Source organism: Lepidochelys kempii, chromosome 4 (assembly GCF_965140265.1).
Source record: "Lepidochelys kempii isolate rLepKem1 chromosome 4, rLepKem1.hap2, whole genome shotgun sequence".
NCBI classification, from domain to species: domain Eukaryota; kingdom Metazoa; phylum Chordata; order Testudines; family Cheloniidae; genus Lepidochelys; species Lepidochelys kempii.
This window is the reverse complement of record NC_133259.1, coordinates 8263384-8289007: the sequence shown is the minus strand read 5'-3', so window position 1 is coordinate 8289007 and position 25624 is coordinate 8263384. Positions and strand designations below refer to the sequence as shown.

General features: G+C 43.5%; 1 protein-coding gene across 2 annotated transcripts in view; it reads left to right on the top strand.

Annotated features, from left to right (window-relative positions):
• CENPC (centromere protein C) overlaps nt 1–15566 on the top strand; it is a 71060-nt gene extending 55494 nt beyond the window's left edge. For both annotated transcript variants that reach the window (XM_073340250.1, XM_073340249.1), the window contains one exon: nt 15309–15566. In XM_073340250.1, coding sequence (XP_073196351.1) covers nt 15309–15351 — 43 coding nt within the window. In that variant the 3' untranslated portion in view covers nt 15352–15566. The remainder of the gene's footprint in view (nt 1–15308) is intronic.
• Nucleotides 15567–25624: the final 10058 nt, after the last annotated feature.

Sequence of the window (25624 nt, the reverse complement as noted above, 5' to 3'; positions counted from 1 at the left end):
TTTCACTCTTAAGTAACTTGATTTTCAAAACTGCTGGGCACCCAACACCTCCCAGAGAGTTGTCATGCCCAAATTTAGAACTCAAAAATAAAACAGAGTGGTCCTGAAATTATACAGATTATTGAGAAATGGTCTATGACTTCCATAGTCTAAGTAAGTACATGTACTGAGACTGAGCTTCAAATCCTAAAGCCAAAAAATTAAGACACTTAAAGAGTCCCTTGTACCAATTAACTCTGATCTCTTGTGTGTATACAGTATAAAGACTTGATTCTGTAACAGAGAGGTAGAGGTATTTAATTTTTTAAAAATCATATCTTAATAAATGAATTGTTAAGTTTTGAACTATAGTGTATGGTTGAAAATTAATACCAGCTTGTCCTGTGCCCTCTCCTCAAGTCATCTATGGTGGATATTGTTAGAGGTTGCAGACAATTGTGAGATTTTTCACATGCCCTTTTCAAATGCAAAATGCCTCCCTTTCCGAAACTAGACCAATGGAAAGTTGGTATTTGGGTAAGTTTTGGACAGTATTTTTTTTTATGGTAGATTTTCTATTTTGCTTGTCACGGCACATACCTCAGGCCTCTTTTTATCCTTGTGTCATTCATAATAGCAATTACAATTGTCCAGTTTGATGTCACTGCACTGTAATGTATCTCAGGGGACAAGACGTTAACCAGAGCTGACAACTTTTCTCTCTGCTATCTCTGAATGTCTCTTTGTAACAACTGTATTTTCTCCTGGCAGTTCAGTGCTTTCATCTTTCTTCCTTTTTTTTGAAAAAGAAAGATGAGATCTAAGTAATCTCTCTTGACACGTCCTATGTTGCTTGACAAATTACCTCTCATTGAAATTAATGAACTTTCATCTCATTGGTAACCCATTCCCCCCATTCAATAACAATCTGACTGAATGCTGGACTATTTCCAAGCTGTCTTTTGTATACATTGGAATACAGATTTTCATTTTAATCATTTAGAAGTCTTATCACGCTGCATGCTGAGTCTTCTTGTCCTTATCAATTTATTGTTTAATGCCTAACAAATATAGTTTCATTTGTCAAGTTTTAACAGAATTGATGGTCATAAATGAAAATAAAATACAGCTTTTATATTTAATTTTTTACTGATGAAAATATGAATGTTTAAGTCGAACATCCAGAAGGTTTATTATAATGCTTGAGGACCTGTTAGAATCCCTTCTCTGCAATCCCACCTAACATTGAAAGTTGAAATGGTCAGAGAGAGAGAGTACTATTCTCCTCAGGTTTTCATGGCCAGTGATCCCAGGAGGCTTCCGCAAACTTGTTGATTTTCAAGCCAAGAATGTTGTTTAATTTTATTGGCCTGGGGTTAGCATTCTAGACTAGGAAAATGCTGAGATTGAAGATCTCAAATGTGTGTATCAACATTAGGGACAGTTGATTTTTGACAAAACAGAGAGATGTAAATGGGATCAAAGGGAGTCACTGAATTACTAGGCACACTCCTGCTTTGTATATTTATCAGATTGCCATGGTTTAAATAAGACATTTTAATTGTCTAGGCACATATTTAGAGTACTTCTGTATGAATTTGATCCATTTAGCGTTGACTGCTTCACTATCAATAAGCAGTTTAATTATCTTCACAAAATGTTTGTTAGTGCATTGTTAAAATATTACCAGCAGAGCTAGTGTTAATGCCAATAGTTGTTCTTCGAGTGTTTGCAGGTGTATGTTGGACTCAGGTGTGCACATGCTCAGTGTGTCATAGTTGGAGAACTTTGTGTAGTAGTACCTGTCGGGGTGGTGCATGTGCCCTGTGCCACCTCAGGCCCCCTCCTGAGGCTACGTAAAAGGGTTGCACTGCCCTTGTGCCCCCAGTTCCTTCTTACTACTTGCAGCCTGAGTCGGAGATCCCTGTGCAGTTTACTTTATAGGTACTGCATTACAGTGAGTTTTCTCTGTTGTTTTTGAAGATTGTTAGTATTAGTTTAGTACCCACTACTTAGTTTGTATTCATTTTAAGTAGTTAGTCTGAAATCTAGTGATATGACCTCACCAGGTTGAAGATCCCCCCCCACACACACACTGATCGCACAGTGCTTGCTGTGTCTGGATGGGTGACACAACAGAAACGTGCAGTATCTGCTGGTCATTCAAGAGAATGCAAATTCCTGGAGAACTGTATCTCAAACAGCACCTCATGGAAAAGCCAGGAGGCCTGATTAAACACCAGGGCCTTTGACAGATCTGGCCCCTTACACTGCCTCAAAGGGGGTAGTGGTCTCATATAAACCTCTAAACCAGCTATATATGAAGACTACAGAATGAGTGGTTCGTTCTGAATATGTGGGTATTTTATTTTACCTTGCATCTTTTACCTTGATAGTATGGCAACTGCCAACCACATTAGAATTCTTAACGTTTACCTCTACTATGCTCCATGACTTCCTCGATAGTAATGAGGACCTCTGGGAAAATCATGAACGTACAGTGTACTCCTGAAGCCAAGTGTCTAGACAGCAGATGGTGTGGATAACATTAGCCTCCCAGGCTAGTCAAGTTTCATTACGGCCTAAGATAAGGATAAACCACAACTATTCAAATATTCTCCCTTTTCTGAATTACCTCTGCCATTGCACAGGAAAAGGAGGAAGTAGAAAAAGCTGAATAGGAGTTGAAAGCTGTTTGAGGACCCACTACCTGTGAATCACTTTGTTGAAAGTCTTGGTAGTGATTGTTATGCTAAACTTCTGGCACACATGAAAATAGTGAAGATGAATTGGCTTCACAGTACCTTGTATTTGGTTTGTCAGCTGCTAACTAACTTCAAAGCTATCTGCAAAAGTGCTTGGACATTCCAAGAACATTCCTTTAAAAGAGGGGGTTTGGAGTGGAGAAGTTGGTAGCTGCCTTCCAGTAGCTTCCTTAACAAGAAAGCCCAATGTGTTTGAGTTAACACAAGCAACAAAGGCACTTAAGCTTGTAAAGAACAAAGTCTGAGCTAAGTGAGGTCTCAGTCTGGTTTTTATTTATTTAAGTAGCAGTGCTCGCTTATGATCCTGGTGCTAGCTATTCTATTAAAATGCAGCCCCAGCCAAAGCTGCTATGTCTAGTGTGTAGAGTTTGGAGAAGGTGTGCAGATATCTCCAAATTAGGTGCCTTGACTCTTCAGTGGACATCTGTACCTTCTTGTTCTGCCCACAGACTTAGTTTAATCTTCCTTGGACAGACTTCATTTTGAGATAAATAATGGTATACATTATTAAACCAACTAGTGATAGTGGAGGAGTAGATGTTTCCTTGGTTCCACAGTATGCCATGAAAAGGGAGTCTGAGTTCCTAAAACAGGAATTGCAATGCACATAAAACTGGCTTTAAGGACGTATAGTTTATGGAAAATTTTCTCTTTAGGGGAGAAGGAAAAGCAGAATTGGAAAACATACTGGTAGTTGTGAAAATCAAGCACTTTTTGAAAAATGTAGTCCTACATTTATAAATCTTGTCTAGTCTATTACTAGAAATAGTTGCACTGTATGTAAGGGAGCAGTATGACTGCTCAGAGCTCAAGTATGAAACTGCAGAAAAAACGAAGAGTCTCTGGATTAAGTTTCAGAGTAACAGCCGTGTTAGTCTGTATTCGCAAAAAGAAAAGGAGTACTTGTGGCACCTTAGAGACTAACCAATTTATTTGAGCATGAGCTTTCGTGAGCTACAGCTCACTTCATCGGATGCATGTCCACGGCATGCATCCGATGAAGTGAGCTGTAGCTCACGAAAGCTCATGCTCAAATAAATTGGTTAGTCTCTAAGGTGCCACAAGTACTCCTTTTCTTTTTGGATTAAGTTTAGAAGCCTGAGCAACAAGGGTGATGTCGTGATTGGAGTCTGCTATAGACCACCGGACCAGAGGGATGAGGTGGACGAGGTTTTCTTCCGGCAAGTTGCAGAAGCTACTAGATCGCACGCCCTGGTTCTCATGGGCGACTTCAATCATCCTGATATCTGCTGGGAGAGCAATACAGCGGTGCACAGACAATCCAGGAAGTTTTTGGAAAGTGGAGGGGACAATTTCCTGGTGCAAGTGCTGAAGGAACCAACTAGGGGCAGAGCTCTTCTTGACTTGCTGCTCACAAACCGGGAAGAATTAGTAGGGGAAGCAAAAGTGGATGGGAACCTGGGAGGCAGTGACCATGAGATGGTCGAGTTCAGGATCCTGACACAAGGAAGAAAGGAAAGCAGCAAAATACGGACCCTGGACTTCAGAAAAGCAGACTTTGACAACCTCAGGGAACTGATGGGCAGGATCCCCTGGGAGAATAACGTGAGGGGGAAAGGAGTCCAGGAGAGCTGGCTGTATTTTAAAGAATCCTTATTGAAGTTACGGGGACAAACCATCCAGATGTGTAGAAAGAATAGTAAATATGGCAGGCGACCAGCTTGGCTTAACAGTGAAATCCTTGCTGATCTTGAACACAAAAAAGAAGCTTACAAGAAGTGGAAGATTGGACAAATGACCAGGGATGAGTATATAAATATTGCTCGGGCATGTAGGAATGGAATCAGGAAGGCTAAATCACACCTGGAGTTGCAGCTAGCGAGGGATGTTAAGAGTAACAAGAAGGGTTTCTTCAGGTATGTTAGCAACAAGAAGAAATCAAAGGAAAGTGTGGGCCCCTTACTAAATGAGGGAGGCAACCTAGTGACAGAGGTTGTGGAAAAAGCTAACATACTCAATGCTTTTTTTGCCTCTGTCTTCATGAACAAGGTCAGCTCCCAGACTACTGCACTGGGCAGCACAGCATGGGGAGGAGGTGACCAGCCCCCTGTGAAGGAAGAAGTGGTTTGGGACTATTTAGAAAAACTGGACGTGCACAAGTCCATGGGGCTGGATGCGTTGCATCCGAGAGTGCTAAAGGAATTGGCGGATGTGATTGCAGAGCCATTGGCCATTATCTTTGAAAACTCATGGTGATTGGGGGAAGTCCCAGAAGATTGGAAAAAGGCTAATGTAGTGCCCATCTTTAAAAAAGGGAAGAAGGATGATCCTGGGAACTACAGGCCAGTCAGCCTCACCTCAGTCCCTGGAAAAATCATGGACCATGTCCTCAAGGAATCAATTCTGAAGCACTTAGATGAGAGAAAGTGATCAGGAACAGTCAGCATGGATTCACCAAGGGAAGGTCATACCTGACTAATCTAATTGCCTTCTATGATGAGATAACTGGCTCTGAGGATGAGGGGAAAGCAGTGGACGTGTTATTCCTCGACTTTAGCAAAGCTTTTGACACGGTCTCCCACAGTATTCTTGCCAGCAAGTTAAAGTAGTATGGGCTGGATGGATGCACTACAAGGTGGGTAGAAAGTTGGCTAGATTGTCGGGCTCAACGGGTAGTGATCAATGGCTCCATGTCTAGTTGGCAGCTGGTATCCAGTGGAGTGCCCCAAGGGTCGGTCCTGGGGCCGGTTTTGTTCAATATCTTCATTAATGATCTGGAGGATGGTGTGGATTGCACCCTCAGCAAGTTTGCAGATGACACTAAACTGGGAGGAGAGGTAGATACGCTGGAGGGCAGGGATAGGATACAGAGGGACCTAGACAAATTGGAGGATTGAGCCAAAAGAAATCTGATGAGGTTCAACAAGGACAAGTGCAGAGTCCTGCAGTTAGGATGGAAGAATCCCATGCACCGCTACAGACTAGGGACCGAATGGCTCGGCAGCAGTTCTGCAGAAAAGGACCTAGGGGTCACAGTGGACGAGAAGCTGGATATGAGTCAACAGTGTGCCCTTGTTGCCAAGAAGGCCAATGGCATTTTGGGATGTATAAGTAGGGGCATTGCCAACAGATCGAGGGACGTGATCGTTCCCCTCTATTCGACATTGGTGAGGCCTCATCTGGAGTACTGTGTCCAGTTTTGGGCCCCACACTACAAGAAGGATATGGAGAAATTGGAGAGTCCAGCGAAGGGCAACAAAAATGATTAGGGGACTGGAACACATGACTTATGAGGAGAGGCTGAGGGAACTGGGATTGTTTAGTCTACGGAAGAGAAGAATGAGGGGGGATTTGATAGCTGCTTTTAACTACCTGAAAGGTGGATCCAAAGAGGATGGATCTAGACTATTCTTAGTGATAGCAGATGGCAGGACAAGGAGTAATGGTCTCAAGTTGCAGTGGGGGGAGTTTAGGTTGGCTTAACATATTAGGAAAAACTTTTAGGATATTAGGATATTAGGAAAAACTTTTTAGGATATTTAGGATATTAGGATATTAGGAAAAACTTTTTCACTGGGAGGGTGGTGAAACGCTGGAATGCGTTACCTAGGGAGGTGGTGGAATCTCCTTCCTTAGAAGTTTTTAAGGTCAGGCTTGAGAAAGCCCTGGCTGGGATGATTTAGTTGGGGATTGGTCCTGCTCTGGGCAGGGGGTTGGACTAGATGGCCTCCAGAGGTCCCTTCCAACTCTGTTGTTCTATGATTCTATGAACTGTTTCCGATATACTCCAGTAGGTGGACCTCTAAGCACAGTTATTTTTTAGTTCAGCATCTGTATTTGGCTATTTTGGGGGGTTTGTATAATGCACATCATTTACATGGTACAATAACTTTATCCAAGGAAATAGGACAACCTGTCATTTTATTTACTTGATAGACCATAATAATGTCTATTGTATAATGCTATATAAAAGTGAGGTTGGATGACTCTAGTTAGGTAATAGAATACAGAGCATTTTATCTAGTAAGTTACTTGTTCAGATATGAGCCAGGTTAGTATTGAACAAGATTGGTGTTCTCTGTTAGCTGTACTTTTTGAGGCATGAGATGAAATGGTGACATCAGTTTACTTTTTCTTGGGCACATCCATATCATAGTTTTGGTAGGCTTAGCAGAGAGATCAAGGATTGAAGGTACTGAACTTCTCTGTTATTGCGGGACGTGGTACATCCATATCATGGGCATGAAAAAGACACAATGGCATTACAGTGTGTTATTCCATTGATGCCTCCAGAGATGTGCCTGGTCTGCTGACAAACTGACAGCCCTGAAGCCTTAAATTTTTAACACATTTTACGAAGACTAATCAAGAGCTAAAGCCAAAAACATGTTATGCCCCAGTGTAGTTTCTAACATGGTTGATTTATTTGCTTTGTGCTGAGCCTGGGTCCACATCAGCTGACTTGGACTTGCAAGATTCGGGCTGCGGGGCTAAAAGTAGCAGTGTAGACCTTCCCACTTGGACTGGAGCTCAGGCTCAGAGTCCAGGCTCCAGCTATTTTTAGCTCTGCAGTTCAATTCCTGTGAACCCAAGTCACTTGATCTGGGCTCTGAGTCTCTATGCCACTGTAAAGACATACCCTTAGTCCCAGGTGGTACAAAACTGATTCAAGTGCATCATATAAGCCTCTGGAACAAAGTGTCTTGTTTAAGTAAGGGTGTGGGTGTATTCTTTTGATTTTGTAGTTTGTTCACCTGAGAAAGAGGAACAACTTACAAGTTTACCCTGAAGTAAAGGACGGCCCAGTTTACAGACTAGTGTGGCAACAGAGATTGATCCGTGTTCGTTCCTGATCTGTTGAACCAGACACTTGCCTGTGGACAAAGACATTTTTTGTTGGTTGGTTGTGAAAGAACACTGAGTAAAATCTCTTGTGTGTGTACGCTTCCTCTGGTGTCGTGGTCATTTGTTAGGTCTGGGGGCAGCCAACTGAAATGCTCTCTGCTTGAGCCTCATTTATTTGCCCAAATACCCCAAAACAAATTTTATACTATAAAGTTGAAGACTTTCTTCTCAGTAGGTTTTTGCAAGGCTAGATGAGACTTGTATCTTTTAAATAAAAACATCGACATCTCCTTTAAGACTCCAGGTTACTCTCATGACCTTGTGCAATGTTGGGTCTATACAGTTCTTCTTTGAGAGATGTCCCTGTGGGTGCTCCACTCCAGGTGTTGATGCATCCCTGCGCCTTCACTCACAGATTTTTACAGCAGTCCTCATACTGGTTGTGCATGTGGAGAGCCTGTCCCCCCTCTCTGAGTGTACCTTAATAGTTCATGAGCGCGACTGGTCTCCTCAGTTCCTTCTCTACTGTCCCCGGCCTGAGACGGAGGTCAGCAGACTCATTAGAGACTTTCTCTCCCTTTGTTACAATTACCTTTCTAGTTAGTTACCAGTAGTATTTAGTTTCCACCTCTCTCTCTCTCTCTCTCTCTCTCTCTCTCTCTCTCTCTCTCTCTCTCTCTCTCTCTCTCTCTCTCAAAAAAAATACTTTTTCTTTATTCCTGTCAGTGGCAGCCGCTTCCGACATGCCTGGCTCCCCAGGCTTTAAGCGCTGCTCTACCTGCAATGATGCCATCCCCCTGTCGGATGGCCATTCAAAATGCATAAAATGTTTGGGGGACTCCCACATCCCCTCCCAAAACGTGCCCACTGCAGCAAGCTTAAATGTAGGGCACGGAAGGAAACGAAGCTGAGACTAAAACTGCTCCTCCTCCAGAAATCCTTAGGGTCAGCTTCAGACCCGGGTGCCGACTCTGGCTCCGCTGCACACCACAACCCCCCCGCCTCAAAGAAGGACAAAAAAAGTCCAAAAAATGGCACCTTCTCTCACCCGCGGGAAAAGAGTTCCCTGGGCGGGTCTACAGCCTCCCTGCCGGCGCTTCCCTGGCTGAGCACTTTTGATGTGCTGGGCTCCTCCGGCGCTGCGCGAAACCCGGCTGCAGCGGTACCGCAAAGCTTCAGGCTTCCAGTTGCCTGCCTCTCATATGGCACCATTCGGCACCGTTTCTGTCGCGGTGCCAACACAGGCTGATAGGCCTGACCACTCACGGGCTGTTCTTGCTCTCCCGGCACCGGCACCTGCTGGGCTGGCCAGCAGTGAAACAACGCTTAGGACACTGGTGCAGAGGAACTTTTCTTCATAGCAGATTCCTCTTGCACAGCCCTCACTTCACAGAGGGGCTCCAGCACTGCAGTTTACACAGTCAAGGGACCTGCTGGTGTTGCCCATCCTGCAGTCACCCATAATTAATGCCTACTTCTCTCCAAATGCTCAGTCAGGGTCTGGACAGCCTTCATCCAGTGATGAGGAAGCTAGACTGCAGGGGAAATGCTCACCATATCAAATCTCCCATCCTCAGACCCCAATCTATAGAAGTCACAGAAAAATTACCTCATCCTACTCTCAGGATCCTGCCCCGTGGTATGTAAACCCCTGGATGGAACCACCTATGCCCTTCCCACCACTGGCAATATTGGACCCTTCCCCCTCCCCCCCCCGGGGATACTGTTCCTGAAGGCTTGTAGTCCATCTTTGGGTGGAATGTTGGTGTAGAGGGCTTCTACATCCATAGTGGCTAGGATGGTGTTTTCAGGAAGATCACAGATGGATTGTAGTTTCCTCAGGAAGTCAGTGGTGTCTTGAAGATAGCTGGGAGAGCTGGTAGCATAGGGTCCACCTGAAGTGTACAGTCCCTCAACCTGAAGCAAATACTCACCAGGAACCATACAACAGAACCACTAACCCAGGAACCTATCCTTGCAACAAAGCCCGTTGCCAACTGTGTCCACATATCTATTCAGGGGACACCATCATAGGGCCTAATCACATCAGCCACACTATCAGAGGCTCCTTCACCTGCACATCTACCAATGTGATATATGCCATCATGTGCCAGCAATGCCCCTCTGCCACGTACATTGACCAAACTGGACAGTCTCTACGTAAAAGAATAAATGGACACAAATCAGATGTCAAGAATTATAACATTCAAAAACCAGTCGGAGAACACTTCAATCTCTTTGGTCACTCGATTATAGACCTAAAAGTCACAATTCTTCAACAAAAAAACTTCAAAAACAGACTCCAACGAGAGACTGCTGAATTGGAATTAATTTGCAAACTGGATACAATTAACTTAGGCTTGAATAAAGACTGGGAGTGGATGTCATTACACAAAGTAAAACTATTTTGCCATGTTTATTCTGTCCCCCTTCACCCCCCCCCCCGCTCTTCCTCACACGTTTTTGTCAACTGCTGGAAATGGCCCACCTTAATTATCACTACAAAAGGTTTCCCCCCTCCCAGCTCTCCTGCTGGTAATAGCTCACCTTACCTGATCACTCTCCTTACAGTGTGTATGGTAACACCCATTGTTTCATGTTCTCTGTGTATATAAAATCTCCCCACTGTATTTTCCACTGAATGCATCCGATGAAGTGAGCTGAAGCTCATGAAAGCTTACGCTCAAATAAATTGGTTAGTCTCTAAGGTGCCACAAGTACTCCTTTTCTTTTTGCGGATGCAGACTAACACGGCTGCTACTCTGAAACAGTATTTTCTGATAGTCTTAATACAGCCTCCTACTACAGCTACGCCCCATTTCCTTTTTTCATTTTGAACATGTTACTCTGAAATATTTACAGAAATATAACACATCCTAGAAACATTAGGCTTTAATTTCAAATGAAATGAAGACTTTAACTGTAAAAAAAATTAAAATGGAGGTGATAACATGACGATTCTTTCTGCCTAATAGGAGACAAGTTATAAAAGTATTTTTATGGCATTGGTTGTATGTCAGCTGAATGTTCTGTTGACTTCACAACAGTTCTTTTTAAGAAGGTGGTGTATGAATAAAGTAAGTTTGGGAATTCACTAGTTGGTGGTTTCTTGTTCTAACGGTAGTAAACATGAAAGCTCCTGTTCAATACTGCAGTTTTATGAAGAGAGTTTAGGGATTATCAACCATCAGCATATGAACATACCTAAACCAACATGCCTAAAATCAAAGGGAGCGATAGGAAAGAAGCAGTTGAATGGGCCAAAGTCACAAATAGTTTTTTTTAAAGTAAAATATAAACATTGTCAAGAGTTAAGTAAGATGGTAAAGTTGTTATGGTAAGATTGCAGAAAACCAGTTTCTTTAGATTCTTCAAAGTCAAATATGCCATTGAATGGAACTTTTTTTATTGAAATGGAAGAGCAGAACACAGAGTTTGACTGTGCAAGTGAAATATTTCCATTGCCATTTTCAACAGAACATAGCCACCAAGGTAACTTAGATCCCTGTCCTGGGTTTCTACTAGTTCTTACATTATTCATGTAGGAGCAATGAGTTTTTTCATCAACAACCCAAAAGGCAGTGTTCAACTGGTGATTATTCCATAAAGGCAACAGAAGACGATACCTGAACTTGATAAATTGTATCCTTCCTTTATGCTAACCTCACCTTCATTGTAGCACAAAATGGGCAATTTAAAGAAATTAAAGTTAATTAAATATAGAAAAGTTTTTCAAACATAATTTGTGAAATTTTATTACTGACGGGGGGACTCCCCTAGGGTGCAGTAGTCTGTACATTGAATAGACCAAGAACCCTCCCTTATGTCTCAATAAATGCCAAGTCAGCTCTGGGGCTAATTAATCAAAACAAATTTACAATTAAGCTTATGAGGTAGGACTAATTATATAGCCTGGCAGGGAAAAAGTGCTGAAGGAAGGTCCTTGAGAGGAAAGTCTGAGGCTCCCAGTATTGGCACATAAAGTACAATTACGTGATAATTGCAGAGGTCATGCTGCACCCAGCAAATGTACCCTCATTTATTATTGTAGCTGATTTTACTAATATTGGTAAATGCAAACACTTGCTTTTTGAGTAACTAGAATTTGTTGAACACTTTTATGAAAATTCATAGCTAAGGCGCCTTGGCAGTTGTGGGAATAAGTTAATACCCATGTGTCCTAGCTGAACAAATATTTTAACTTATAAATAAGGCTCAGTATATTTTAAGAGCTAAATAAGTTTTTTGATCATGTTGAATGTTTACTTTTATGTTTTACTACTTGTTTCTGTTTTGTTTTTGTATTTTTGGGTCAGGATCTCCTTAGAGCTCATAGATTCCAAGGCCAGGAAGGGACCATTGTGATCTAGTCTGATTCGTATTGGTTAAACTTTAAATAAACCAAATGAAAGTATAGGTGGATCAATCTCATCCAATCCGTCTAGGCTAGATGTCATTTTACTCTACTTCAGTCTTCTGCTTCAGTAAAATAACTTGGTCATTGAATGGCCAGACTAATCACACTCTCCAGATACAAAACGAAGAACCTGTTTTGCTTTCTGAACCTGACAGAAAATGAAAAAAAAAAATGCAATTAGAGTTGTACGATAGCAATAATACAGTTTGCACCTCAGTTTTCCTCAAAACAATCCAATTCTGGTTTTGTAATTTATCCACTTGGGGGATCAGAATTATTGCCTCAATGTCCTTACCTTTCTGTATTCTAAATAAGTGTACGACAAAGTGCCAAGCTTGATTTTAAATCTCTTGGATTTACTTAGTCTAATTTGTGATTTATTATATTCTGTTTTACAACAAACAACTAGGGGGCCTGATCCTGCAAACACTTAAACATATTCTTAATATTACATACATAAATAGTTCCACTAATGGCATTACCTTTGCACAGGTGAAGAGGGTTAAGCTTGTGCAGAAATTTGTGGGATTTGGGCACAGGCCAGCTCCTAAATCATATATAGGCATTTTGAAAAAATCTCTGACCACTATGGTCCCTTCCCTGAGGTGTCCTTAGGAAGGTCACAGCATCTTATGTCTCCCTTAGCATTTTTTGTCCATTTATGTGGTCTCTGCCAATAAGCAGCAAATACTTCTCAGATTGTTGATGCACAAAGCACTTTGAGGATCAATTGGACTATGAATAATTGTCTTAGTTTGGGGTTGTGTGCAGGGACAGGAAAGTACTGTGACCTTCCCAATTTCTGTTTGTATTCCTATGGGTGAAGAGTTATGTGATTGTGTTGTGTGGGAAGTGTCACCTTAAGTCTGCATTTCCTGCAGCTTTTCTAGGTTGTTTTGGTTCTGGGATTCAAACTCTGACATCCTGGAAGAGCACAGGGCCCTGTTTTGTCCCTGCAATTGTAACTCCATGTCAACAAGCATTTTAGCAAGTGAATTTACACACTCCCTCTTCCTCCCTCTGCCCCTTCAGAAAGTTGGGGTAGTGAGGGAGGGCATGACTGCTGGGGAGGAGGTGCTTCCCTAGTTCTCCTCGTCTGTCAGCACCTCCTCTCCTGGCCTCTCCATGCCCACCCGGTGGGGTTGAGTGACCAATAGGAAAAAAGAAGCTAGGGGTGGAGGAGCTGCAAGGACATCAGTTACAAGCTGGCCACAACACTGGGAGGAAGAGGAGCTGGGCCGTGCCCACTTCACCTCAGAGTCGAGCTGGGGAGTGGGTCACCTGCACTCCCCTTTCCCCAGTAGTGGCAGAGAAGAGGAGCCCTGGAATCCCTTCTCATTGGGACCTGTGCAGCTGCATCCCTCAGGGGTTTCCTGGTAGAGGGAAAGGGCTGTATGGCTTCCCCCTTCCCTGTCCCTGGGGGAAATGGAAGTCCTGAGTCTCTTCTCCACCTGTCACAATTAGAGCAGGTCTGTTCCTGTTGGTAACCATAAACTTCAGGAGGGCATGTGAGGAGGCTATGTCTGGAGGGAGGAATTTGAGGGAAGGAGAATTGGAAGCGAAATGCATGACTGAAAGGGGACAGTTAGCCAGACTTCTATGGATTTTAGAGAGGCTGCAGAATAAGCTTTAAATGGCACTCATGCTGAGGAGAGCTTGCAAAGACAATGGCTCTTTAAGGGCCACCATTTCATCAAAAGACAGCCTAATAACCACTGCTAATCTAAAAATGTTACACCAAGCACAGCACTGGCCCCTAGACCTGCAGAGTCCGTCCTGTGTCTTCCTGGTGCCCTCCAGGACCTCTAAAGAGTGCTCCTCACTTAGAGCAGGGGGTGATTCCCAATGTAGAATCTCTGTACAGCTTTGGAAGGCTCCTTGTATCAAACCCAGCCAAAATGCTCAGTCCCCTGAAGAGCCAAAATAGCCTTCTGGTTCTAAACTGAGGCATTGAGATTGTGAATTGACTAAAGCTAAGCCAGGAACTGAACTGAGAAGTCCTAAGTCCCCGTCCAGTGTGTTAAACACAAGACCATCTTTCCTACCTCTCATGGGGTTGTGGAGTGGTGGTTTCCATACAGACCCCAGAAGGCGATTTCCACCACCTCTAAAAATTCTGGTTCAGGTGACTTCCTAACATCAGAAAGGAAGTCTGGAGTAGACTTCTGAACACAATCCTCTGTGCCTTGCTCACTCCATTGTCTCAGCCACAGGGACATGGGCCATATTTAATTTCTTGAACATCCTGAATCCTTTAATACACAGAATCACATCCTCTGAGTATTGCTGTAGGGTACTTCAGCTCTGGCACAGTCAGCCATAATTTTTTAAATTGTCTTTCATATCAGTGTCTTGGGTTCTAATTCCAGCAGCTTTACAAGTGATTCTGCAACTTCCATTTGCAAAGCAAGCTAAATGTAAGTTGCCTCCCGCTCCAGTAGGCATATGAAACAGTGGTGGTTAACGGAGCTCATATGTATCCCAGAGCAACCCAGTGAAACTTTACAGAACTAAAAAGAAAATCTAATACATTTTAGGTTGTTATATTTTGGTGCTGGTTCTTGGTCCTGGACTCTAGATCTCAGCAGGGAAAGTCCAGTGAAATGTTTTGTGGGTAATGCCTTTAAATCCCTCCCCTGATCTCTATGCAAAAAAAGCACTAGAAGAAAGTTAAAACATTAAATAAGTCATTTTATGTTAGGAACGCTTTGATCAAATGCCTCCAAACTTGCGCCACAAACTCTACCCCAGGCCTAGAACTAGTATAGCAGTTTTCAGTCTGATTATATATGGGGATTTTAGAGCAGTTTGAAAATTCAGCATCCCGTTGAAACTCCCCCACATAACATAGTGCATCTAGAGTGAGCACTGTGCATTAAAATGTGTACTAAAAGTTCTAACAGTAATTTCTGCTCTTCAAATAATTTTTGCTGTGACTACACAATATACATAAAGTCACAATAATCAACCAAATAAAGCAGCAGATGAATAACATTTATAGATAAAATGCAGTGTCACAGCAAGGAGTGATTTTGTAATGACGTAGTGGTTGAGGGAACCATAAGATCTTGGAGATGTCAAATGAATAGGTTTAACAGATTTCATTAATCTGGTAGAGACTAATCTGCCTGTTTTTAGTGTAAATGGGGTGGGTGTGTGTGTGTGTGAAAATCACCTTTATATCTGGACAGTGTTTCCGTGCTGTTATGAATAAAAATTGCCTTGCTGTCCACTGGCTTTTTTTAGGTTATGATATGGGCAAGTGGGGGAACAGTAAATTTTTGCTGAAAGATTGATCTGTTAATTTGAATAAACTAACTTCCATGCTTTTTGTATTTCAGGCCAATTATAGAACATTCATTAAATGAGTCCTCCTCCTCATAGCCTGTCCAGCAAATTGGAGATCATCTTACGTTGGATATTGGGGGATTCTAAAGAAGTCCGTAATTACTTTTCAGCTGGAATTCTCTTCAGGTCTGGGAATATATTGTTTCGTGGACATTGACACAGATCTCTTTGTCAGCTGTATGTTGTAAATTTATGTAACCATTTGTGGTCACACGAGTCATTTCTGGTTTTGTATCAATAAAGAGTAAATAAGGTAAATCAGAGCCTTAAATTCTTCTCTTTTATAGCACATTTAAGAATGTATTTTCTGGCACTTTATGGGGTTTCTTCAGAAAAATCCAGATGTTTGTATGATAACAGGCAGTGTCTCACTTGTAACATTCATTAAAATATGAGCTACACGGGTGAAACTTTTCAGGGGTTTCATCGAAAGTGCTTCTCACTGCTCTAACTGCTCCCATTGAAGCCAAAGGGAGTTTGATTGTTGACTTCAGTGGGAGTGGAGTTAGGCCAGTGCAGAGCACTTTTGCATATCCTGCCTGTAAATGTTGTGATTTTAGTTTTGCTGAATTGCTGTTGAAATCTAGGTGGTCTTATGTGTCTTACAAGCAGCCCAGAGTCCCACACCGAAAGGTGAGCTTCATAGGATTCTTCTTATTGTTGAGCTGGGTTACAGATTTAGTTAGAGCCTGCTGCATAATCCTGTGCATTTGCTACTCTCATCTTGAAATATCTGACGGGTCACTTGCATCTCCTTCAGCATCTTTTGTTTTCAAGACGTTCTCTGTTAGCTGCAGACAGTGATCTCTGAGCATTACCCACTATGGCAGGTCTCAGACACTTATCAGAGTGAAATAAAATGAAAGCACCTCCCCTCCCCTCAGGAAAATATGATCCATTAGTTTTTTTCATTTGCCAGAAGCATCAGTTTTTAATATTTTTCCTCTCCTTTTATCTCCCAGGAATATCAATCTGCATAGATCTATTATTAATACCACAGCAAGAAGCTCAGCTTCTCAGAAATCTTTACTATAGGTCATAAAAGTAGGTCTCCCCAGAGCAGTTTAAAATCTGAATTGGATTCAGGTAAGCTGTGAATACTGCTGTGTTTTTGAAACAAAACATCTTTACGGTTCTTAGTTTATAAGAAGATGGTGCTCTTTTCTGAGGCAGTGTTGGCTAGGGATTAGAGCAGGGAGTTTGGACCAGCACTGACAAACTAGGATTATGGACGCTGCAGTCAGGAACGTGCTTGCAGCTCATGTGGACATACCTGGGTTAGCTTTTATTGAGCGAGCTCAGGTACCGCGGCAGCAGGAGCTTGCTTGAGTGCCTGCTAGCTACCCAAGTAATTACATAGGGTTCTGGGTGGGCTTGTACAGCCTGTGCTGAAGCCCGTACTGTCACAGCTTCACTGCTTTGGTACTCACTCTAGCTTAATCAAAGTTAGCGTTGGTGTGTCTGTGTGAGCTGCAGTCGCACCCCAGCATTGCAGTGTAGATGTACCGTAGTGTGGGGGGAGAGAGAGAAACCTTAAAGCTTTTGGAATGGGGGGAAAAGAGAGGAAAGTTACCCTGAACAGGGTGACCTCTGCTAGACAGAGATGTAGAAAAGCGTGTGGGAATCTGGCCTTCGGCAAGGTTTTCTAAACTAATTTAGTACCCAGATCACCCCCGTTCACACTGCACAGGAAAATCTCTGTTGGCTTCCTGCCAGCTAGAATCTTTCAATGCATAATTCTGGCTAAGGCTGTTCCAGTGCTGTTAGAACCTGATCTCACTCCCACTGAAGTAATTGCCAAAACTCCCATTGACTTCAGTGGTAAGGAATCATGCCTCCTTGAGGATGTGCTTTATTTCTTAAAGCCTAGCTTTGTGAGATGGATCTTTCACACAGGTGGAGAATGGGCTTCTTGCTTAAAATAAAGTATATACATTATAAAAAATTGGAGAAAGAGCTGGGGTGACTTCCTCGTGTGAAAATATACAGCACCCATGAGCTGAAGTAATTTTAATAGACCTATTACAAGTACTGTTCTGATGAATTAGCTGAATTTTGGGTTGCTTATCCAATGTACAGAATCAAGAATTCCGATGTTTTTTGATCAAAATAAAATTTAAAAATAAGAAATTATGGAAAGTAAACTAAGGATAGGTGATAGTGTTTTCAAATCTGACTAAATCAAATCAGAATAAATCAGTCTGTTCACTAAGGGGTTAACTTACCCCCATAGGGTAGCATTTTCCGAAGCGTTCAATTCCCAGTTCCAAAATTAGCCTAAGTCCCATTGTATGCAATGTTGTTGTAGCCCTATCAGTCCCAGGATATTAGAGAGACAAGGTGGGTGAGGTCGTATCTTTTATTGGCTCAGCTTCTGTTGGTGAGAGAGACAAACTTTCACGCTGACACAGAGATCTTTTTCAGGTTTGGGAAACCAATAAAAGATATGACCTCACCCGCCCTTGTCTCCCTAAATCACATTGCAATTCACCGCGACAGTTCAGTTAGTACACTCAAGTTACTCCACTGGATCTAGCCAAGCTCAAGGGAGAGCAGAGCCGGTAGCCACACTGCAAAGCAACAGTGGAGCGACGCAGTGATTGGATGAGCAGCTGGTGAGTAAGATCCGCACTGCATTACTAGTTCAAGCTTCAGCAGCATTGGAGCTCCACCCAATCCCCGCTGAATCCCCTTGGGTGGGCTATAGCTAGCTCGAGCTCAAAGCACCACTTACCTTGAGCTAGAGACTTGTGCGTGTGAACGGGAGTCAGGTTAAGGGCAAAATTTGAATTATAGCTCCAGCTGACACTGCAGTAAAGACAACCCCTTAGGTTCCAAAGTGCCTAAATCATATCTGAAAAAGGAAGGTCATGTAGGCATGTGTCACGGTTCCTCCCCCACTCTGAACTCTAGGGTACAGATGTGGGGACCTGCATGAAAAACCTCCTAAGCTTATCTTTACCAGCTTAGGTCAAAACTTCCCCAAGGTACAAAATATTACACCTTGGACTGGCCGCTACCACCACCAAACTAATACTGGTTACTGGGGAAGAGCTGTTTGGACGCGTCCTTCCCCCCAAAATACTTCCCAAAACCTTGCACCCCACTTCCTGGACAAGGTTTGGTAAAAAGCCTCACCAATTTGCTTAGGTGACTACAGATCCAGACCCTTGGATCTTAAGAACAATGAACAATCCTCCCAACACTTGCACCCCCCCCTTTCCTGGGAAATGTTGGATAAAAAGCCTCACCAATTTGCATAGGTGACCACAGACCCAAACCCTTGGATCTGAGAACAATGAAAAAGCATTCAGTGTTTTACAAGAAGACTTTTAATAAAAAATAGAAGTAAATAGAAATAAAGAAATCCCCCCTGTAAAATCAGGATGGTAGATATCTTACAGGGTAATTAGCTTCAAAAACATAGAGAACCCCTCTAGGCAAAACCTTAAGTTACAAAAAAGATACACAGACAGAAATAGTTATTCTATTCAGCACAATTCTTTTCTCAGCCATTTAAAGAAATCATAATCTAACACATACCTAGCTAGATTACTTACTAAAAGTTCTAAGACTCCATTCCTGTTCTGTCCCTGGCCAAGACGACTACAGACAGACACAGACCCTTTGTTTCTCTCCCTCCTCCCAGCTTTTGAAAGTATCTTGTCTCCTCATTGGTCCTTTTGGTCAGGTGCCAGCGAGGTTACCTTTAGCTTCTTAACCCTTTACAGGTGAGAGGAGCTTTCCCCTGGCCAGGAGGGATTTCAAAGGGGTTTACCCTTCCCTTTATATTTATGACAGCATGTTTGAAAATTTTGTCCATTATCTAGTGTCTAATTATCAAGGCGTGGTCAAAGTAGTGGGGAATATACTCCAGGGAACAGTCCTGCACTGTAGGGGGATGGACTATCAGATCTCATATGAGGGTCTCCTCTCTACTATGAGCTGAAAAATCTGAACGTGCATTTCCTATGCTGATTAGATCCAGTCATAAATCTCATAGTAGGACTGCAGTCCAATAAAATTGATCTTGTGATCCAGTATCGTGCATATTGATCTCCTGTACTTGTCACATTTTTTTCAGACATCCATCTCAGATGTGGATCAGCTGCCTTAACAGAATATTATAGCCTTATCACCTTGGTATGACTCTTCCCCTGTCTAGCATCGTTCTGCATTTGGTTTCATTTTCCTCTCCCTCCCTTTTAGATACCATTAAGAATTAACCTTTGCAAAGACGGATGTTCTCACAACTCTAATGCTGTAATGCAGTGCATTTTATGATCCTCCTACATTAGTGCTGTGTGTGCTTTGTTACTGGAAAGAGATATTCTTGTCATAATACAGTGGACATAAAAGCAGATGCAACTTTCCTAAACAGCATTTTATTAAAAACAATAAATAACTAAAATAGCACTGATCACTGAGCAAAATCAAGGCACTTACAATGTTCTGCTAACATGGAACTTAACTGCTTAATTTGTCCCTTTCAGATCTGCACAATAGCCCCTTTGTGTAGTGGTTTCTAATTAGAGAGCAGAGTTAATCAGGTTTTCTAAAAGCTACCTGGGATCTAGATGCATAGATTCTTCTTTGAGTGGTTGCACATGTCCATTGCACTGTAGATGCGTGTGCTCCAGTAGCAGTTGGAGAGTTTTTCCCTTCGCAGTTCTTGTCGTGGTGGCACAAGCACCCTCTGCTGCCTTGTACACCACGTGCTGGCACAAAGGGTCAAGCTGCTTCTGACCCCCTTTAGTTCCTTTCTGTCTCCTGGGACGGAGCTCCCATTCTTGCCTCTGCGGTTCTCTTCTCGTGCTGTAAAAGAATCTGTGTAGTTAGAGTAGTTAGTACAGCTTAGATTTAAAAAAAATTGTCCATCTCTGGCACCTAGTTTGAGTACCAGGCTTGGTACCGGAGATATGCCATGTTTCCAGGCTTCAAGCCCTGCCACTCTTGTGTTAAGGCAATGCCTATTAGTAACCCTCATTCCAGTTGCCTTAAGTGCTTGTGGGAGGCTCAGGTAAATGACAGATGCAGCGTCTGTAAGGGCTTTAAGTCCCATTCAAAGGAGGACAGGGCAGCCAAGTTTACGTATCTGTGTCTGGAATCAGCATTCCAGCATCCATCAAAACTGTCCACCTTGGCCCGGGTCCTGAGTGCTGCAGCATCAGTTAGCAGAGCGTCTCTGGCCGTGCTGTACCAAGAGGCAGCTCAGTGTCACTGGTGCCAAAGAGGCAGCACCACAAGTCATGCTCGGTACCAGGTACTCAAAGAGACTGAGCTCAAATAAGGATTAAAAATCGTGTGCTCGAAAAGGAGGCAGTCTCAGGAGTGCAGGGGAGTTAATTGACTCCAGAGCCCAGTTACGGGCCTGTTTAGATGACTTCTGAAGTTCCATTGTCAGCGTTGCCTCAGACTCTGGTATCACAGGACTATAACACGTTCCTGGTTCCATGTAAGCCTGAGGCCTCTGAGGCTGCGAGAGAGAGAGAGAGAGACTCTCAGTACCACCTTCAACAGTCCTGGGGTCTTGCGTGGCACTGACGCCAGCAGGTTCACACCCTCATCACCGGGCACCAGCGGATAGCCGTTCGCCTACCAGTTAAGATGGTACCATTTAAGGGAAAGCCGCAAATGATCTTGCCAGCACCCCCTTCTGATTCCTAGCCTGCGTCTCCGGTACCGATGAGTGCGGCTCGTCAGAGTCAGAAGTGAGCTCCTCTGTGTCTCCGCCTCACTACTCCCGCCAACCGGCACACAGTACCTCCCCGCCTTGGTTTCAGCCTCAGTTCCAGTATGGGGCATGCTGAATACACCGTTGGGCTGCACATAGTTGGAGATCGGGGCTGTATCAGGCCATTTAGAAACCCGTGGGTGTTTCCCCCTCAATAGTTTCCTTGCATCCGGAAGAAGTGGGATACGCCCTTCAAATTCTACCCCTCCTCCCATCCCCTTCCCCATCCTCCTTCAGGGACCCCTCTCATGAAACTCTCGTTGTGAGAAATACAATTGCTGCTTCTTGTGGGATCAATAAATCAGGTTCCTCTATTGCTCATGGGAAAGGGTTTTTAGTCCTTATGCTTCCTGATCCCAAAAGCAAAGGGGGTTTCAGGCCTATTTTAGATGTAAGAGCGTTAAAGAAGTTCCTAAAGAAATCAAAATTCTGGATGGTCACTCCAGCTTCTATTATTCTTTTCCTGGAGCTGGGGGACTGGTCTGCTGCTCTTAAATTAAAGGACACAGGAAATTTCTGTGATTTGCTATTAGTGGGTTCCCACTATCAGTTCACAATGCTGCCCTTCATGTATTCACAAAGTGTATGGCGGTGCCAGCAGCATTCCTTCAGCGGTCAGAAGTCCACGTCTTTCCTTATCTGTATGACTGGCTAATAAAAGGGCGATCCAGGTCACAGGTGTTGTCCAGCGTGGACATAATCTGTTCCACATGGGATGGGCCTGGCCTGTTGATCAACTCAGGAGTCAGTCCTGTCTTCTCTACAGAGAATAGAATTTACTGGAGTGGTCCTGGATTTCACGACAGCCAATGCCTTACTACCAGAGGCAAGGTTTCAAACTATGCAAATCATCATTCTAGACTTAAGAGCTTACCCACGCCCCCACAGTCAGAAACTGCCTCAGGCTGCTGGGGCATGCCAGGCTGTGTTTCAGACTGCTGCAGGGCTGGCTGAGGCGTACGCTCCAAGGAAGCACCACATAGACATAATAGTCCATATTCTAATTCAAATGTTATCGTCCCTAGACTGGTGGACAGATCCGGGAATGTCTGCAAAGGAGTTCCCTTGCACAATCTCTTACCTTAGCTGTGGCTGCCTTGGGTCTCCTGCAGAAGCAAGGTCTCTGTTCTCCCCAAGATCTCAGTCTGCCTATATATATCAGGGAATTGCGAGCTATCTGATCAGCTTGCGTGGCATTCCTTCCCCACATCAAGAGAAGGGACTTGTGAGTTCTGATTGACAATACAACAGTCTTGTTTTATGCCACACAAGGCAGTGCCTGGTCTTGGTTGCTTTGCCGGGAAGCCATTCTACTTTGGAACTGCTGCATTGCCACCTTTATACTTCAGGAAGCGGCTTACCTTTTCAAGGGCCCAGGATAAACTGGCAGATCATCTGAGTAGTTGTTTATCAAGCACCACGAGTGATCTCTGTGCCCAGACATAAGATCTGTTTTTCCAACTCTGGGGAGCTCTCTGAGTGGACGTGTTTGCAACAGAAGTCAACAGAAAATGTCACCAGCTTTTCTCCCGAACAGCCACAGCCTGGGTTCATTGACGGATGCTTTTCTACTGCCCTGGTCAGAGGAAATCCTGTACGCTTCTCCCCACCCCCACCCCCTGAATCCCTCTTCTGCCCAAAGTTCTGTGCAAGGTCAAGCAGGACAAGGCTCATCCTATACTGATCGCCCCACCATGGCCCTGTCTGCATTGATTTTCAGAGCTCTTAGACCTTTCAGCTAGTCCTCCACTGCCACTTCCACTTCATGCAGACTTGATTTCACAGAATCATGGCCACCTCCTACATCCCAGTCTCCAGACCCTTCACCTGACAGCCTAGAGGTTTCATGATTAACATGGGTGGAGGAATACTACTCTAGGGAAGTTCAGGAGGTGTTGCTAAATAGTAGAAAACCATCAACTAGGAGTACTTACCTGGCTAAATGGAAGAGGTTCTGTGTCTGGTCAAGACTGAAAGAGGCTTTCCCAGTCCTCACTTCAATTCAGCACACACTGGACTATCTTTGGTCCCTAAACCATCAAGGATTGGTTATCGGCTCAATCAGAGTGCACCCAGCAGGTGTCTTGGCCTTCCACCCATCCGTTGATAACCCCTTTCTGTTTTCCAATCTGATGTCTGTAAGATTTTTAAAAGGCCTGGACAATTTCCACAGGTGCAGAATCCTATTCCCCCATGAAGCCTGAATGACACTGATGGGTCCCTCCCGCTACCTCCTAGCCTCTAGTGACCTGCTCTCTGGTGCACCTTTCTGTGAAGATGGCATTTTTAGTGGCCAGTATGTTGGCCAGCGGAGTGGGGGAATTGAAGTCATTAGTATCAAATCCTCCATACACCGTTTTCTACACAGACCAAGTTTACCTTAGACATCACGCAAAGTTTCTTACCAAGGTGATTTCCAGTTTTCATATTAGCCAAACAATCTTCTTGCTGACCTTCTTCCCAAAGCCTCATGGTCATCAAGGTGAGGAGAGGCTGCATACGCAAGATGTCAGAAAACTTTAGCTTTTATTTAGATCGTATTATACCTTTCAGGTCTTTAACTCAATTGTTCATTGCATTTGCAGACAGAATGAACAGCTGTTCTGTATCCACTCAAAGGAGTTTGTCTTGGATATCCAGTTGTATTCAGCTATGTTACCAATTGGCTAATGTGAAGTCTCTGGATAGAGCATTGGATTATTTGACTAGGTCCCAAGCAGCCTCTGTGTCCTGTATGGGTCATGCTCCCATATTAAATGTTTGCAAAGTGGCAACCTGGTCATCAGGTCATACATTTACTTTTCTCTACTCCATCTCCTAATAATCTAGAGACCATGCTAAATTTGGACTAATGGACTTCTAGTCCCTGTTCAATTAGATTCCGAGCCCCCCACACCCCCCTTCCAGTTGGGACTGTTTGTGAGTCACTTATAGTGGAAAGGACATGTGCAATCACTTGAAACTATTATTAACCGTTCCATAACTGTTGTTCTTCGAGGTGTGTTGTGCATGCCCATTCCACCATCCACCCTTCTTCCCCTGTCTATCGGGGTCTTGCTGGTTGGAAGGAACAGAGAGGGGTCAGGAGCAGCTCTACCCTTTAAGCCTGTGCACGGTGTGTGAGGCAGCAGAGGGTGCTTGTGATGCCCTGATGGGTACCCCGAAGGGAAAAACTCTCCAACAACTGTGCACTGAAGCACACACACACCTACAGTGGAATGGACATGTACAACACAACTTGAAGGACAACAGTTATGGAAAGGTTAGTAACTATTTCTTTTTTTAAAGCTTACGATTAGCTAGTAGAGGGGTTTTCAACCTTTGGCTGTCCCACTATGGACATTTTATTGTGGGACCCCCTCCAACTTAGCAGTATGGGAAGGGCAGAGTGGTTGCCTCTTTTGACTCCTGTTTAGTCCCAACCCCCTGGTGGAGAACACTTGATCTAATCTGACTTCCTGCATAATATAGGCTATGGATTTTCACTCAGTAATTCTTGTGTGGAGCTCATAACTTGTGGTTGAACTAGAGCATATTTTTGAGAGAGACATCTGGTTTTGATTTAAAGATTCCAAATGATGAAGAACCTGTCCCATCCCTTGGTAATCTGTTCCAGTGTTTAATTACCCTCACTGATAAGTGTTCCTCTTAATGCCATTTTGTGGAGAAGTGACTGCTTTGTTCCCTTTGTTTTATTCTGAAGCAATTAATCATGAAATATTTTAATGCTGTATGTTAGGATATATTTTTTTAAATGTCATATGTAATTGCTTTTCTTTTCCTTGGTGGAGGCTGTGAGGTTTGTCTGTTTGTTTGCCAGCCACACCAGCACTACACTCAGCCTCCCACTTTTGTTTAATGCCCATCAAACGTCTACGGATTTAATGAGCTGGAGGAGGTTCAGTGGAATTTTCCCCCCGCATTGCATGTTTATTAATGAGCTTTGCTGTTCATTGCAATGTGATATTGTTAGTCCTGTTCCAGTGCAGAAAGCAATTAAGTTTTTCTTTTTTTTTGGCTGAAAAGGAACTACCAGTTGAGCAGGGGCATGGACACAGCCCTGCGCCTTTTCCTTGGTAGCTGACTAGAGAGCTCAGAACTGGTGCAGAATACGCACTTAATTGCCAATAGAATGAGGGGTTGCCCTGGCCACTCTTCTCTGATTCAGAGGAGCCAAGCAGCAGGAATGCCTGCCTGCTGTCTGCCCTCGTCACAACTACGCTAGCACTAAGTAACTGCAAATGCCAATATCTAAACTAAGTGCAATAGACAAGGGTTTTCTGCATTTCTGTACATTTTAGGGGGAGATTTTCCAAAGAGCGTAAGGCTCTTTCACTGGTATTTATGGGCCTAAATCCCTTAAACACAGAAAATCAATGGGACTTGCGCTTCTAAATCCCTTAGGCACCTTTGAAAATCTCTTCCATGGATAGCAACTCTTAAAAGAGAAAACAGATTCTCTATTACTTGGGTCAGATCAATGCATTGAACTAAAAGCAGAAGGTATGGCTGCTTCATTAGGAAGCAGGGAGCCCGTCTTGGCCCTTCCTCCAGTATGTGGTTCCAGAGTTGTTC